The sequence below is a fragment of the Sminthopsis crassicaudata genome, chromosome 4 (genome assembly GCF_048593235.1).
Source record: "Sminthopsis crassicaudata isolate SCR6 chromosome 4, ASM4859323v1, whole genome shotgun sequence".
NCBI classification, from domain to species: Eukaryota; Metazoa; Chordata; class Mammalia; order Dasyuromorphia; family Dasyuridae; genus Sminthopsis; species Sminthopsis crassicaudata.
The window spans coordinates 6,589,047-6,605,600 of NC_133620.1; the positions used below are offsets into that span (position 1 = coordinate 6,589,047).

Here is a 16,554-nt window from a genome sequence, read left to right on the forward strand (position 1 = left end):
CAGCTGATGAATGGAGAGAAGTAACCCAGAGAAGACAAGATTTAAAGGAGACAGAGTAGCTGTCTTCAGTTATTTAAAACAATGGGGGTTCCACCACAATTGAAGTCTTCTTATAAAACAGGCACCTTGAATGCTTCTGAGTTTGTCACAGAGAAGATTATAAAGTAGAGGTTGGGTGTGGTGACTTCTGGGCCACCTTCTGACTTGAACAATCTGTGATTTGGGGATTTCAATGATAGCAAGTTTCAGAAACCATTAATGTATGTAAAATTTAAATGAGTATTTTTGTCATACTAATTAAAAATTTAGACATTTCGTGTTTTCTATTTTTCTATAAAGCTGCATTGAACATGACTAAGAAATATTCAACTCCAGTAGTGAAGCTTGTTTGCTCAGCCATTGGAGATAGCTTTTTAAGAAAAATATTGGGCAATGAGATGATTGAGACCAGTTCCAATGATGATGTGATGAAGAGAGCCATCTACATTCAGAGAGGACTGTGGGAAATGACTGTGGATCACAGCATAGCATTTTCACCTTTTGGTTGTCGTTTTCCTGCATTTTGTTTTCTTTCTCATTTTTTTCCTCTTTGATCTGATTTTTCTTGTGCAGGAAGGTAATTATAAAAATATGTATACATATATTGGATTTCTGGACAAATCAGTTAATCCTATCTGCCTTGCAAAAAGAAGGAAGGAGGGAAGGAAGAGAAGAAAGAAAAAAATGTTTTATGCACAGTTGGGTTTACATGCTTATGCCAGAACAACTCACTGAAAACTTAAAAAAAAACCTCTCACAAAGTCTACACAGTGTCTACACTGTGTACACTTTGTCTACACTGTCTACACAGTGTCCAACATATAAATACAGACAAGGACATTTTTGTTCATCTGAGCATTTAGAACTCTGTCACAGAATTAACAACATGAATTTAACATTTCAAAATAAACTATCTGATTGCCTCCAAGTAGTTTAAACATCTATATAACCAAATGAATTCTTCACTTTTCATGAGGATGTCTTGACATAACATGGGTCCAGGGAATATTGAGCTTGATACAAGAAAGGGAAAATCTTTTGCTTAGTTCCTCTCATTATGTTTACACAACAGATTATATATATTTTCCTACCAAAAATACTTTGCCTCAAGAGCTGCTAATGTCATCAATTCAGCCATCACCATTAATCACTCAAAAACAAACTGCAAATGTATGAGTTGACTACCATGATGTAGCACTTTCGATTTCCAGAGCAGCTACATGTCTCTTGGGAACTAATTAAGATTCAGTGACAAGCAATAACCAATGGAACAAGTTATTTAATATAAAACCTAGGGGATCCCGTCCAGTTCTGAGGAATGGAGAAAATCATCAGCAATCTAAAAAAAATATCCACCAAGGGCACTTCTCAGAAATTGAAACAATCTGAGTAAAAAAATGAAAATTTTGTAGAGTTTTGGTAGACTTAGTTCTGAAAAGCAATGTTTTTAATAATGCATTTAATAAATAACAGCATTCATCATTTTAAAAACACTTTTGTCACTGAAAATGGGAATTCAATTTTACCTCCAGCCTTAGAGCTAAACTATTAGTTAATAGACTGCAAAAGCAGATGGGCCCCAGATGATGGAGAGCTGAAGATTTTATATTTTTATCCTAAAAGCAAAAGAAGCCTTTGTAAATATGTGAGTACAATGGTGATATGGACAGATTTGTGTTTTAGGGAAACATTTAAAGAAAATGGATTGGGGAAGGGTTGGGGGAAATAGAGCCATTAGAAGCATGTTGCAATAGGAGCCATGATGTACCTCTGAACTAGACCTGAATTTCCATAGAGAAAAGGGCTTATTTGAGAGATGTGGAATTATGATGAACAAAACTGGTAACTGACTGGGTCACCTACAATTTACACTATAAATCCTAATCCTAAATGCTTTTAGGCAGTCCTATATCTCACTAATTAACACTCACTGTCCCACTCACCACAGTAGCTCTTCTAAACCCTTTACTCCCTCCTCAAAACTCTCAAGGCTCCCTTCACCCCCTTACTCCCTATTCATGTCTCATATTGTACTGAAAGAATTGAGACTCTTCACTGAGATCCCCTTCTCCCTCCATCCAAATCTGCTCTCGCTCAGGTGCTTTCTGCCACCATCATCTCCTTCATCTCCACCGCCTATAATTCCAATTGAGTGGATGGCCATCAGTCGGGTGATGACTGAATAAGCTGTGACATGTGAATTAATGGAATATTATTGTTCTATAAAAAAACGATGAGCAGGCTGATTTCACAAAAGACTGCAAAGACTACCTACTTCTTATCCACAGTCCTGTATCTCCAATTCTCTTTTTGATCTCTCAAATTAAATGTCCCACAGACATCTTAAAGACATCCATAAACAAATTGAATTATGATAATAGCCTTTTGATTGGGCTTCTTGCCTCATCTCTCCCCTCTGCGATCCATTCTTCACAGTTGCCAAATTTCATAAAGTATAGGACCAAGCACAGAATTTTTGTGGCTCTTTGTAATCTCTAGTATACAAAGAGAATTTCACCTTTATCTCATCATTTTCAATTTCTATTTTTGTGTATATTTTAAAATAGAAATAATTGTAATTTCCATAGTATATGTATCTAACATACCATGCTGAGATATTTATATTTCTCTCTCTCTCTCTCTCTCTCTCTCTCTCTCTCTCTCTCTCTCTATATATATATATATATATATATATATATATATATATATATATATATATATATATATATATATATATATATGTATATATTCTGTAGGTTTGACCGATTTTTATTAACGGGGTCCACAATCACACTCCTCTTATTATTCACGATTTTAGCTCTTATTATGAAAATCATTTGACTTTTTCTATTTTTAAGGCACCAATTTTCTCTAACTTCTTTTGGGGACTAAGGTAATTAATTTCTATTTCAAATGCAACTATAAGCAGGAAAAATATCAAACACTTTATCAACTCAATCAATATACATTTTTAAAAGTGCCTATTATATCAGACTTTGTATTTAACACTAGGGATACAAAAATAGACCAAAAACAGTGCCAGTCCTCAAGGAATGTACGATCTAACAGAGGAGACAATATACAAATAAATATATAGAAAGTAAGCTATGTATAGGATAAATAGGAAATAATTCATAGGTGGAAGGCAACACAATTGAGAAGGGTGAAGAAAGGCTTAAAAGAAGTCAGGGAAGTCAGGAAGTAGAGTCAAGGAGGCAGATCATGCCAGGCACAGGGACAGCCAAAGGGAATACCCAGAGCCAACAGATAACCCAGCCACGTGTGTGTCACTGGATAAAAGAGGACGTGATAGGGAGTAAGGTATAAAAAGATTGGAAAGATAGGAGGTGCTCTGAATGCCAAAAAGAGGATTTTATCTTTGCTCCTGGAGGTGACAGGAGCCAATAAAGTTTACTGAGTTGGGTGTGCCATAGTCAGACCTTAGCTTACGAAAATAACTTTAGTGACTGAACTGATGTATGGCAAATGATTCTTTTTTCCTTTAAGAGTTAGTGAAAAGAATTACAATAGTGTCTAAGAATTTTTACAAGCATAAAAATAGAAAAATGCCACAGATTCATGAAATTGTTTTGCTTTGAGTTTTTCTCAAGTGAAAGCAGACTATTGACATGCTATCCCTACATCCTCAAGAATCACTAAAGATGACTTAAGTAATTGTAGGGATAAATGCAATGTTTGGCAGACAACATAATGATAGTAAAGAAGAGAGAAGGTTTTTCCTACCTTTCTAAAAGCTGAAGCATGACAATTCAACAAAATCAATAGTAAAATCATCAATTTTCTAATTTAATAATGCAGCCTAGGATTTTTGCCTGAAATTGAAGTTGACTTGTTGGATCTGTTTTCTTTTCTGAAAAGCAAGCGGTTTTCTCTTCTCAGTTTCTGATACCTTTCCATTCTCCATTCTCCATTGAATCAGAAGCAACAAAGATGTTGAAATTCAGATTGAAATGTCATTGGGAAACATTTTGCAAAATAAATACAAATTCAACACAACATAGATAATGCTAACATGTGCATTTCTAAGCCAGTTTATGCTTTCAGGGATCCCCATAATCTAGGTTTGTAACTGAATATAGCATTGTAGCATCATCTGTCCCTTCGACTACTCGGCATCCATCCCTGCTCACCTGTATTTTCAGTTCCTGTGGATGGAGTTCATCTGGCCCAAATGCTCTACATCCACAAGGTACATCTAGATCCTCTCTTATTATCACCTTACTTATTTTAAGTATAAATTCTCCATTAGCCATATTGGAGCTGAGTATTTTCCAAGGCAGAGAAAATAAATGCAAAAAATAGCAAGGAATTTCTCCCTTCTTGCCAATACTTATGTTCTCTTGGAATAAGACATAAGAACAAGATCTTGTTTTTAATCTACTCTCAAGTATAGTTTTCAAATAAAATTATTCCTTTCATATAATTCTGTAGATTCATCTTCATTACCAAAACATTTAAAGTTTTAGTTGAAACAAATTAATTTATTCTTAACTTTTATTAGTTAGAGTAAATGTGTGGAAAATACTTTTTACTCATCTGTAGGCTACAAAGCTACATGCCAGAATAAGTTAGCATTTAATTTTGAAATTTTCCTTGAATTTCAAGGCAAGCAATTTCAAGAACAAAAGACTAATGGACTCTTTAAAAGACTGGTAAGAAAAAGTATAATTTATCAAGCATCCATGTTGCTTTTTTCAAATCATCAAATCATTGAATTAAGATAGTGAAAGGATATCTTGATATAGAATTAAATTTAAATCATTTAAAGTTTCAATAAGTCTTTTGTTGAAAATTTCAATAAATGATTTTGTTAAAAATGCATTCATTTTTAGCTTTAGGGATATGGATGCGTTTGATGCATTGGTACTTACTTTCCAATTGCATTGGGTAACACAGTAAGTTGATTGTCATCTACTTTTAGAGTGGTTAGTTTTTTCAACAGCCCTAGAAAGAGAGAAGCATGATTGTTAATATATAAAAACAGATTTGTAATATTAAACTCTCCTAAAAACAAAAGGAATCACTTGTTATGAACACATATCACAAATCATTAATATTGGCTTCTTAAATGAACACACACAGAGAATTTTAGATGGCCCAGTAGATGGAGTGCTGGATCTGAAAACAGGGAGTTTCATTTTTGTGAGTTCAAATCTGGCCTCAAATATTTACTAGCTGTGTGACTTTAGGCAAGTGATTTAGCCCTGTGTGCCTCAGTTTCCTTATCTGTAAAATGAGCTGGAGAAGGAAATGGCAAACCAATTCAGCATCTTTGCCAAGAAAATCCATAGAGTCAGACACAATTGAAATGGTTGAACAATAACAACATTAAGTTATTAAATGCTTATTATATACAAGGAGCCAAGGTGGTTGTCAAGATGAGTCCTGAAGAAAGCTCAATATTCTGTGAGGCAAAGACCCTCCTGAGGGAGGGCTTAACACACTTGGAGGTATTTCTAGATTTAAAGAATCCATTCAATTTAATGGAAGTCCTGGGTAAAACATATGGAACTAGAGTGCTATAAAGATTTGAGTTGATGTTCCTTTCTGTGACAAAAAAGAAAAGCATACTTGAGTTTAAACCTCTCCTATACTATTCTGTAACCTTCTGGAGCTCAAGGACTGAATACTACCCTTGTTATTATAAGGATTCAAATATTTCTTCAATCAATGAAGAATGACTACTAAGATATTGCTATTTATTTCCACAGGGATGAGCCATGGGCGTTTCAAGTTCAGTATGTCCCAAACAGAATTCTTTTCATTTTTTTTTTTAGCTAGAACCCCATTCTCTTCCAAACTCTCCTTTATTGGGAGAATCTCATTACATTTTCAGTCATCTAAATTCACAATCTTGGAATCATTTTTGAAACATCATTGTTCACCCTCACCTCCCAATTCAATTGGTTGCCAAATTTTGTCAAATACAACTCTATTTTAGCTCTTACCTTTTTCTCCTTTGCTCTCTGTCTCTGTCTCTCTGTCTCTCTCTCTCTCTATATATATATGTTTGTATGTATAAAGATATATATTTATATGTTGTGATAACTATTTCAGTATGATCTGTTTACTTAGTAGTCTTATAGATTTTATTTTATGCATTTGAAAACATCATACTGAGAAAGAATACAGAGGATTCCTCAGACTGACAGCCAAAGGTATGAATGACACAAAAAAGGTGAAGAATTCTTTATTTCATGCCTGGAAAATATCCATGTTTCTGAATTCCAGAACAATTAGCTTTCTTCATAATCATTTTAAGAGTCACCTTTTACACAAGACCATGAGGTTGCTCTATTAGTCTTGCCTCTTCCCAATTGCTTTAATATATTGATATTAATTAGAGGATATTTGTAAAGTGTTTAGTATAGTTCTTGGCACATAATGTATGCTTAATAAATGTTTATTCCCCTCCTTCTCTTACATGTATAATTTTTGTTTTCCCTCAAAAAAAAAGTCAGGTCTTTGCAAACAAGGACTTTAGATTTCTGTCTCTGTCCCTTCAGGACCTACATACTGTGGGACTCATAGCAGGCAATTTCTACTGATTAATTGGTTAATTGATTTATAGTGATGATAGGCTTGAGAATGATTAGTTTGTCAGCTCACAGTCTGTCATCTGCGTGTCTAATAGACGCAGGTGACATAGCAGGCCTTGCCTTGAATCTTTAATGTCTTCAAATTTTAGTATCTGGCCGAGATGGAAGTCACAACTGACTGTCCTTTGGTGATCACGTGTTAGGGGGTCGGTTCTTATACTCCTGTCCTTCTGGGATTGTGATGATTAGTGAATATGGTTTGTCCCTGACTATAACTAGTCAGTGACAAGGCAGGCGGAGCATCCTTACCTTTACTGTGAGATAGCTGAGAGGCATTTTTATAGTTTCAACAGATGAAGTTCAAGGGGGAAATGTTGGCTTTCAAAAAATTCCTCTTTTTATAGTTTATTTATTATTCAGAAACAAAATATAATCCAATCTGGAAGCTATCCTTTTAAATCATAAGCAGTTATTGCAATTGAAATGTTAGTTCAAGACAAAAATGGTCTTCTACTCTAGTTCATTTCATTGGGAAATTGAAAAAAGAGAATCCCACGACTGACCGACCGTTTGTTAGAGTATGATTTTCATTAGACAAAATGAATGGGTAATTTAATTTCACTATTCCCATGTCTATAAGGGAACCATATAACCAACCAGCTGCCTCATAAATTACCACTACTCAAAGGCAAGGTGGGTGGAAGAAGGAGAATAATCAGGGGAAGGTTAAAGATAAATGGATTTATCCATCATTACTACTGGGAGGGGAAAAAAATATTGACTTCCAGCTGATGATGAGTTTGTAACATACTGACTCATAAAGATAAGTATCTCAATAGTATTGATCCTTCATTCTCATCTTTGTGAATGAGACTCAAAGAAATGAGTAGTCCTGGGACTAGTGACTATAATAGATTTTTAAATATTTGATATTCCATGGATTATTTAAAAAGTAGCCATTTTTTAGTTAAATAAAATTATTAGGATGTAAGAATTCTTGGCATGATTCCAGCAGCCGACAGGATGACAGGGGTGACATGCGGCTGATCCTGTTTGCACATGGATCAGGCTTTGGATAAGGCTATCTGATTTGGAAATTAAGTGATCCATGATGACTTTGGAAGCTGCTGTTTCAGTTGAAAGATGAAGTTAGAATTCATTCTGCCGGGGGCGGGGACGTAGAAGTGAGAGGAAAAGAGGTAGAGGAAATGAATCTAGATGACTTTTTTTTTTCTCTCTCAGAATTCACTTTGAAAGGGAAGAGAAATATAGTCTAAGTGCTTGAGGAAATGGTGGATCAAGGTTGGAGGAGCACGAGAATTTCTGTAAACAGCAGGAAAGGAGCAAGGAGACAGAAGAGACTGAAAATGAGAGAGACAGAGAGAAGAGGAGTGAGTGGGTGAGACCGAAATACAGACAAACAATGTAATAAACAGACTAGAGGGGATGGGATCTGGCAAGTTAGGATCAAGGGCTAGCCTTGGCAAACAGGAGAGTCATTGTTTTATTAGAGACTGGAGAAAAAGAGAAGAAAATGCAAGTGGAGATCAAGGGGCTTTGAGATGGGGGAGGAGTGACCCTATTTTCTAATTCAAGTACAAAGAGAGAGAAGATGTGAAGGTGGGAGTGGTAGGGAAGGTGTAGGAGACTTGGGGGGAGAAGAGGTTTGGAAAGCTTTGATGAAGAACACAGTGGAGAGTGAAAAAGGCAAAAGGAAAAGGATTATCTTGTAGCAATCAGGGTCAAAGGGAGATAAGACAACCTCTATGGAGTAAACACAATCATCATGCTTGTGATTCCTTCTAGCACCCTTCATCAGTGGAGGAGAAAGAGCACAAGCTACATAATGGTGGTAGGGCAGGGCTGGGATTCAGGAAGGCATGAGCAGTGACAGAATAAGGGTCAAAGGATTCAATAATGGAAATAATTCCAAATCTGGCCTCAAACACTGTCTAGTGGGTGATTCTGGGGGAGTCATCTCACCTTGTTTGCCTCAGTTTCCTCATCTGTAAAATGAGCTGGAGAAGGAAAGGACCAACCATACCAGCCTCTCTACCAAGAAAAGCTCAAGTAGAGTCATGGAGAATTGGACACAACTGAATGATTAAATAACAAGAACAAGGATGTGAAACCATTTAATTAGAGGGTGTCAAGACTGACCGGGAAGGAGAATGAAGCCGGAGTAGGGTGGTAGCCTGGGAAACTCCTGAGCAGGAGATGGACTACAGGTCATGGTTAGGTATATCTATGTGCCAGGCTAGTGCCTAGGTTCAGGGGAATTATACACATGCATGTGTGTACACACAGAAATGCACATGCACATAATGCATATTTATGTACATATATATATATATACAGACATACATATATATGTGGATGTGGATGTATGTATATATGTGTGTGTATACACACACACACACACATACACACAAATCAACAATTGAGGGAAACAGCATCAGATTAGCCTCTTGTGTTTTAAGGCTATATGCTAGAAGAAAGAGATGGGTGAATTGTCAGAAGCATAAAGTAAGACACAGTGATGGGCTGGGAAATCAATACCGGTGCCGTCTGGAAGCTGTCATGTGAAAAGCAGAGAAGAGCCTCGAGTCAGGCAGATGGACTCTACTCCTGAGACAGACGGGGAGAGAGATGGCAGGATGGTTTGGCATGGAGGCAGAAATCCAGCAAGTTGTTTGAACTCTGGTCCCACTGAGGGCAGCCTTACTCCTGGTGTGAATGCTCCTGATGGATTCCTGGACACTAATGGCGTCCTCATTTAACAAAGACAACCGCACTCCTGTGTTGTGGCGGAACACGGTAAGAATGCATCTGCATTCTCAAAGGTAGGTAGTCTCTGCACCCTCAGCTCTGGATCTTCACACAGTCCCAAACCCCTCAGCCTCCTCTCTGCCTTGATTGGATGGCTGCAGGGTGGGGCTCTCAACAGCTCCTAAAGCCTTCCTTTAGAGAGGTCAGGGACGGGACTTCCCGGTTCCATCCTTCCCACTTGCAGTGATGCTAGTGTCGTCCTCCATTTGCTTCTATGTAGATTACGTTAGATACTGCATTTAATGCAGTGAGCAAAATGCTAAGCCATTATGTCATCAACGCTTATTTTAGTATTCTCATTGTATAAATGAGGGCACGTGGGCCCAGGGAGCAAAGTGCCTGTTGGTGGTGATACAACAGAACAGTGTCAAATTTGAATACAGGTCTCTGGACTCCAATCCAGAATTGCTTCTATTGAACCACACAATTGATGACAGGGGTCTTGAATTTTTGTTCTGAAGCCAGTTTTGCCATTTTCATTTCAACCACTCAGATTTAGGTTCTTTAAGAATCTGCATTATGGACAGAGCACATGGTTCATGTCCCACTTGCTTGGATTTCATCATGGCTCAAGGAAACCTCCTCATTTTTTTGGCTCCTGACACCTCATTAAGGTGTCTGTGCTCTTTGCCTCTCAGCTGGAGGGCCGGTGGGCAAAGCAGGGGTTCTCATTTAAGACTTCTCCCTGGCTAACCATCCCCTTATTTCCCAGCAGCCTCAGACTAGCTTTCATTATGCTTCCGTGCCTTGATAACTTTTTCCCTTTTCCTGTTTTTCCTTTTTTTGTGTTGTTTTTCCCTATTCTATTTTAAGCTACCCAATAGCACAGAAGCGTTTATTTTTTCATATTTGTATTCTCCATGCTTAACACCATGCATGGCACATAATAGGTATTTAATGAATGTTTATTGACTGATTCTTCCTTGAATCTAAAATCAATGCTAATTAAATCAAAAACAAACAAACCAAAAAAAGGATTCTCAGGCTAAATTGGATACATGAAGGGAGAGGGAAGGATAATAAATGAATGAAAAAGTTTGATTTTGCTTCTGTTTTATATTTGTCCTGGGAAGGAGATGATGAAAATATTTAAGAGCGACTATAACCGCATTTAACTTTCCTGAATAGGTTTAAATCAGGCCTGTTTTAATAATATCCTTAGGTATTGAAAGAACTGTCAGATGTGATTGTTTATCAATGATTAGCAATCTTTAAAATCTGTGGGACTGGAAAAGTACCATATTCTGATTATTTTGTTCTGATTTTGGAAAAGTACTAATTCTGATTAAAGAGGATGGAATCTATAATGTATAAGCCAAGAATTTGCTTTTGTTTCCTGATAGGATTTTAGAACACCATATTTAGAAAGGGAACCAGCAATGACTAAAAATCAGAATGACTTTATCCAGAATAGGTCATGCCAGATGAACCTCATTTTGGGAAGAGCCTATTACCGTAATGTTAGATTAGGGAAATTCTCTAGAGCATATTTAAATTTCAGGGAAAAAATCTGAAAAGATCTCGCATGCCATTTTGGTATATGATGTAATAGTAGAGGTCAAGAGATTTGGAGCTGGACAAATGAACAAATAATGATCATTGCTGGGCCTGATGTAAGAATGGAGGGGGTTAGTGAAATTCTTCTGGGATCTGTGCTTACCTATGTGTTCTTAAACAATTTTTTCAGTACTATGAATGATGTCATAGAAGGCATGACAGTCAAATTTGTAGATGATGCAAATCTAATTTATTAAAATCTAACTAAAACTAACTCATTAGGAAGAACTAACGTTGGATGAAGAAGTATCCAAAAAGATACTAGTGGGCTAGAAGGATTATTCAAATAGAATAAAATGAAATGCAAGAGAGATGAGCAAACAGTTGTATACTCTGCTTTTAAAAATCAGTTTCAATATTACAGAATAGATGAGCTATAGCTAGAAAAAGTTCTACTCAAAATGATCTGGGGCTCTTGATGGAATAAAAAAGCTCACTCTAAGTCAACAGTGATGGGAAGCCCAAAGTAGCAAACAAGATAATGCCATTTTAGGTTGTATTGAAGAGTATAATAATCAGAAAAAGAGAAGTCATAATCCCATTGTATTTTGGTCAGATAATCTCTGGAATATTGTATGCAGTTTTAGGTGGGTTATTTTAGGAAGAGCACTGACAAGCTGAAGAGTGTTCAGAATACGATGATGACCAGAATGGTTAAAGCATAAGAAATCATTCTACTTTAAGGATCATTTGGAAGATTTGGGGTGTTTCTTTTCCTTCAGACCATGAGGTTCTTGAGAGTAGCAAGGACCCATCTTAGACATTCTTTGTATCTCTAGCACAGTGCTTTACATACAGTGAGTGCTTAATAAATGTTTGTTGGTGGATTGATATTTCTCCTAGAGCAGAGAAGAGTTGGAGAAAATCAGATCGTACTCTAACATTTGAAGAGCTTATTTTTTTGCTTAGCTTTACTCCAAAGGACATAACTCTGAGCAAAAGCCAGACATCACAGAGAGACCTGAGGCAACAAGTAAGTAAAACCCAAAGCCCAGAGTAAGGACTTCCTAATGATCAGCTTCATCTGCCTGTGGAGGTCCCCCCACTGTACTTTTCCTGCTGAGCTGGAAGATCTCTTGTCACTGGTGCTGGAGAGGAGATTGTTGTGCATGAGCAGCTTGTTGTTCTGAGCTTCCTTCCCAGCTCTCAGAGTTCTGGATTTCCAGAATGTGCTTTAATGAATCAATCCATCAATAGTTACTCTGTGCTCGACTGGGTGATGGGCATCAAAGTTACTAATAGGATAGTGAGGCAGCCCATAGATAAAAACACACAAAATCAATACATTGTGAAGGAAGGGATGGAATATTACTAGGGGTGATCAGGCAGGGATCCTCCTGGAAGATGCTCCAAGATGTAGAGGTGAGCTGGGAAATAATATAAATGGCCTCAAGCTAGGAAATGTGTGGGGAAAAGCAAGGAAGAGGTTAGAGGACCAATGGTGAATAGGCAATAATGTGTAAATGAGCAGGAAAAAGATTAGTTGGATAGTGGAGGGTTAAAAGCCAAACAAAGACATTTGTACTTGATCCCAGAGGCCACTCATACATTTTTGTTGACTATTTGATACAGGTTGATGATTAGTTTATCTTGTTATAAACTTCTACTGACATCTTTAAGAGTCAGCCTGATGGAGCTGACCAAGTGCTGGATTTGGAGTTGGAAAGACCTGCCTCTTGTGGACACTAGTTGTGTAACTCTGGGCAAATCAATTAGTCTGCTCTGGGCACTTGTCAATGATTATACATGAAACTAGAGATAAGATACCTATTGATCTGCACCAGTGAAATCACAGGTCTGGACCACAAATTTTCTTTATAGTTTTTTTTTTATCTCTTCTCCTTAATAAAATTTCCATTATTTCTTATTAATTTTCCTAATATTCACAGACTTTGTAATATGAATAGAAAAGGAAATTTCAAGGGACAAGTTTTTGTCCTTAATAGTGGAGAGAGAGGTCCCCACACAATGGGTTTTGCAATAATAAAGAGATTGTGGTCCTGTTTGATTGGCTTTCAAGAATTCAGATCCTGCAGTGGAATCTCAAGGAAATCCAAGAACCAATCAACCAACCAACCAATGACCTTTGCCTTGAATGTAGATGCCAAAAGCCTTTATGGTGATGGGAATGATTCCCTGTGAGGGTTAATTCTGGCATAAAGGCAGTGAGAATCCATTTTTTCCAAGTTCTAAATAATTGGTAGTATCAGAATATTATTATTCTAAAGAACATTTTCCTTGTCCCTTCTCATTGTACATCCAGAACAATCATGCTCTTCTTTCATTCATCCCTCTCTTGACGCCAAACACAAATCTTTTTTTGTTGCCCTAATAATTAAGTTTAGATTTAATGAAATGACTATGGGACAAAAAGAATCCTATTGCAAGATGTTATTAGAACAACTTCGCTCCTAGATCCTTTGTGCTTTGTACTATCGCCTCCAGATCTGACTATCAAGTACTGGTACCTCCTTAGACCTGCTGGGGCAGAATTTATCTTTACTTGAACTACCTGCCCTCACCTACTTGTGTCAGCCTGCTTTTGAGTCTTGCCTTTGCTCTTTACTCCAAGGTAGACTGTCTGGTAAGGGAGCTGAAACATCCCCATGGAGAGTGTACCAAAAGGGTTTAAGGGTTACTACTCGAGAATAACAAAGGATGGGGAGGGGAAAAAGGGGGAAGATTCACAGTGTGTTTGTTTATTTTATATATGGGGCAGTTTCCAACATCAAACACATTTGTGTTTCAAAGCCTCAACTAAATGACTTTTGGTTTATCCATAAAATTGCCTGTCATTACAAGTAATAATCAAAATATACTTTTCAAAGGGTTTCCAGCTTGATTTGATGATTGCGGCACATCATGTTCAATTTTCATTGTAATTGTTCAACTGAGGACAGTGCTTATTATATAGAATAGGATGAATATTCAGCAAAAAGAACCATGATTTTAAATTCATCTTTTAGGGTGTTATGTTCAAAAAATTCTGCGTACAATAGCATTCTAAGAACCACAACTCCTATACATTCTGCACTAAGAAAAATAGTACATATATAACAGATTATTCTAAATATCAGAAAGACATTTGTATTATAATAAAACAACTTGGATTATTATAAATATCCTGGTTTCAAAAGTTCATCACAATAGGACAAATTTCTGGAATTAAAAATCAAAGAAATTTTTTAAAAAGAAAAAATGCTTTAAATATTAACATAAAAATCTATAAGCTTAAAAAAAGTTTGGTTGTCACTTTAATCATTCTCTTTCTTTGCACCAGTAAGGAAACCAAAGCCCAGAGGGGCAGAGGGTCACCTACCCAGTGCTCGTCCACTACAGCACCAGGGTTTTCCAGGCCAGTGCCCCTCAGCCCCTCCAACAGTTCTCAGATTTTATACTGGCTACTCAATCCCAAATCAGTTTGGTGCTCTTTGTTAATGGCACATTCCGTACTCTCCCAGGAAAGATAAAAAAGATACCAGCAAATTGAATACAACGTTTCATCAAGAAAATGTTCATTCCTCACCTATAGAGTCAGGCAATTGTTGCAACATATTGGACGACAACAAGAGGTCTTCAAGCGCTTCACATCCCGAAATCTCCAAGTCAACAGTTTCTATTCTGTTTTTGGACATATCCAGGTACACCAACATCTTTAATTTCCCTATAGACTTGATAACATCGCATAAACTCAGGGTTAGTTGAGAAGTTTTCCCAAGAAGTTTACAAGGAATAAAAACATGTTGCTATTAAAGGTTTTATTTAAAAGTTCAAACATTCTCCAAAAAGCTCTTTTGGGAAAATTGGAAAATTACCAATTAAAAATACATCTCATTTCCTTAGGCAGAAATTATATTTTAGATGACTGAAACCAGACTCTCTTCTATAAAGCAGGGCAGAAATGGTGATTCCATTTGAGTATTTTCCTCTTGCTCATTCAAAGTGAATGAATATTCTTCTTCCCTAGGGTCAGTTGGCTTTCCTGATGACTGTCTTTCACTTCCTCTGGCCAGACAAAGTCATTGATTGGCCCCACTCTTCCTTTGAGTCCCTATGGGGGTACCTGCTGACTGGTGAGAGGCAAGGAGAGGGATATAAGGTCCCCATTAACGTTTAAAGGTATGATTGAGGACACAGAGTTATTCTTCAATTTAAAGATTCTAGTGAGCTATTTCTCCCCATTTTGAAGCTATAGTCCCTTCTGTTCCTAAGAAAAGCTATTATTTTATCTTTATTATTTATTTTTTATTTTTATCTTTATTATCTTTTTATTTATCTTTTATTTTATTTTTATTTTTATCTTTATTATCTTTTTTATTTATCTTTTTTTAATCTTTATTATTATCTTTATTATTTAGAGACATTTTCTCCTGGCCAAAGTGTGTCCATATTCTTAGGTTCCTAAATTTGGTTCCTTCAAATCCTTACCTGAAAATTCCTAAAAGAGCCCTATGTACGGACAGGATGGGGATTGAGGATATAATAGTTCTGGTCTAAGTGCAGAAGCTCTTCTCAAAAAAAGGGTAAGGTGGCTACAGCAGAACTATAGAACTAGCTTGAAGGCAGGGTCTGTTGTTTTCTATCTTAACAGCTGGCAAACAGTAGACACTTAATAAATGCTTTTTGGTGAACTGCTTGGTAGGAAAGCCCTGGTGTTAGATACATGGGGAAGAGCAGGAAGCCCTATGAGATGGAAATTAAAAGGCAACAAGAAAAGTGAAAGGAGGGAAGAGAGTATGTCTGAGTATACAGAAGGAGTTCAAAAATGGAAGTGGAACAGGAACCCTCGCACTCAAATTTGCAGGCTGGATCCATGTTTTCATAAGTAGAGGGAACTTTTGATGAGGAAACCTCCTCTACCAAAGCAGATCTTCATTTTCTCTGCAATTTATTGACTTAGAGACTAATAACTATAAGGAATGGGGGGGGGAGAAGGGAGTAGAGCCCTAGATTTTGTGGAAAGAGAATTAAAAATCCAATGCATATACTTAGACCAACTGATAAATCTTTAGAACAAATATAGCCTTCCAAATGAGGTTAGATGTATCGGAAAACAAATTAAATGGATCATTATCTATCTGTTTTGTGTTTTAAGATTTTTAAACATGAAATAACTTCAGCTAAGGTTTTTGGGAGTATTAAAAAACCAAAATGAATTTAATTTAATAAATGGATGCTAAATGAGAAAAATTCAATAACACTCATAGATGAAATTCCAAATAAATATGTAAATAAATTTGATTCTAGTTGTGGGGCATAATTTTTTTTTTAACTGTGATTATGGTCCTAATGATAATTTATGCTTTCCAATTGGTTAAGTTTAGAGAAGATCGTGGCTAATAGACTCGTTATTTAGTGATGCATTCTCCAGCCATGGCAAGTCATAAAATTAAAAAAAAATACAGAATAGCCCTTAGATGGAGAGAGACTCCCCACCTCCACCCCTTCCACTTCTGCACCCTGCCTGAAAGTGACCAAATGGTGGGAATGAGGCAGAGATTCTTAGAAGTTATTTTAAAATGACAGGGTAATTTGTAGTTTATAAACCCTCTTAGAGGTAAAATGCCAC

At 36.7% G+C, this 16,554-nt stretch overlaps 1 protein-coding gene across 13 annotated transcripts in view; it reads right to left on the reverse strand.

Moving 5' to 3' along the window:
- LRRC7 (leucine rich repeat containing 7) overlaps positions 1–16,554 on the reverse strand; it is a 561,937-nt gene that overhangs the window by 148,769 nt on the left and 396,614 nt on the right. For 11 of the 13 annotated variants that reach the window (XR_012481825.1, XR_012481824.1, XM_074265661.1 and 8 more), the window contains 2 exons: positions 14,512–14,656; positions 4,932–5,004 (listed from right to left, as the gene is read on the reverse strand). Coding sequence is in view for 11 of the 13 variants with exons in the window: in XM_074265661.1 (XP_074121762.1) it covers positions 4,932–5,004; positions 14,512–14,656 (218 nt within the window). In the remaining 2 variants the exon portion in view is untranslated. Of the gene's footprint in view, positions 1–4,931; positions 5,005–14,511; positions 14,657–16,554 lie in introns of those variants that run through there. The other 2 variants (XM_074265664.1, XM_074265667.1) reach the window with 2 other exon arrangements.